At 35.5% G+C, this 1,196-nt stretch overlaps 1 protein-coding gene across 1 annotated transcript; it reads left to right on the top strand.

Moving 5' to 3' along the window:
• Positions 1-13: 13 nt before the first annotated feature.
• On the top strand, positions 14-325 carry Tsp_14137 (putative maltase H; the record flags this gene model as incomplete). The annotated part of the gene is made up of 1 exon (XM_003366775.1): positions 14-325. A coding segment is annotated over one exon (312 nt), but the record flags the coding sequence as incomplete, so codon positions are not given.
• Positions 326-1,196: the final 871 nt, after the last annotated feature.

Consider the following 1,196-nt stretch of genomic DNA (forward strand, 5'->3'; position numbering starts at 1 on the left):
ACGTTTGATTCAGCTTCGCTCTTCTGCAGTGTTCGCTGAATCATCCGACAACTTTCAGCTTGTTCCTTGTCCTTCACAGACAGTATTTGCATTCACCCGCTTCAAAACCGGCTCTCCTACGTATGTTATTGTACTGAATTTGAATCGTTCAAGTGAGACAGTTTGTGCCGATCTATCCGCAGTTGATGATCACATCTCTGAAGCTGAAGTGGTATTAGACTCGAACAATCATTACAAACCAGGCGAGTCGATGAATTTGAAGCGCCTAATGCTCAACGAAACGCAAGCGCTTGTGCTTCGATTCCAACCGTCCGCCCAACGGTAAAATTGTCAATTGGTGGAAAATTAATTTTCTTTTTAGCTTCCATTGCCATCATTCAGTCTATCGAGTTTTTACAAAATGAAACTACAACTAAATGTAACAGCATTGTGGGAGCAGCGTGATTAGCAGAATCGACGAAAAGCCCTACATATATATATATATATATATATATATATATATATATATCTTCATCTCCAAGTTTAAATTGTAATCATTTTTACATATTCTTCTTTGATTCACATTTTTCTTAAATAAAATGCTTACTTTTTTTGAATGCATTGAAATGAATTATTGCATTGTGATTAAAAGTTGAATGAAGTTGGTTTTTAAAAATTTTATATTATTGCCTACCAATTTTTAATCAACAAACGCTTTCACGTAGTTCACGACGCCAGGAGAAAAGCTTTTCTTCACTTATAAGTTGGATGATGATGATGCACTAGGTTGATGTTGTTGAGTTTAGGTTGTTTATTTCAAAACGTACCCTGCATTAAATGTGAAATGAAGAGCCGCTATTGTACTTTCAGAAAAGAATCAGCAAGTTTATAGAACACAAGCATTCTGTTCGCTATAGAATACACTATTTATTTAGTAAGGCTGCTCGTTAGCTGCTGGTTAAGCTAGTACATTTGAAATTTACCACCACCGACATAATTATGGGTCTTTTAAGAACGGAGAAACACTGCAAACAGCAAGCAGTTGAAGAGTGAAGAAATTAAGTAATATGATCCCACTTCCTTACCCTACCGTACGTAGTATTTAGAAAAAATTCCGCTTAATTTAACCAGTCAATCAGTTTACATAGGTTTTTATACTTTCTAAGTAAAAAGAACCTTTGGATTTCATCATACTTTGCATCAAAAGTCAACGCCGC

Source organism: Trichinella spiralis, assembly GCF_000181795.1.
Source record: "Trichinella spiralis strain ISS 195 chromosome Unknown Scfld5425, whole genome shotgun sequence".
NCBI lineage: Eukaryota > Metazoa > Nematoda > Enoplea > Trichinellida > Trichinellidae > Trichinella > Trichinella spiralis.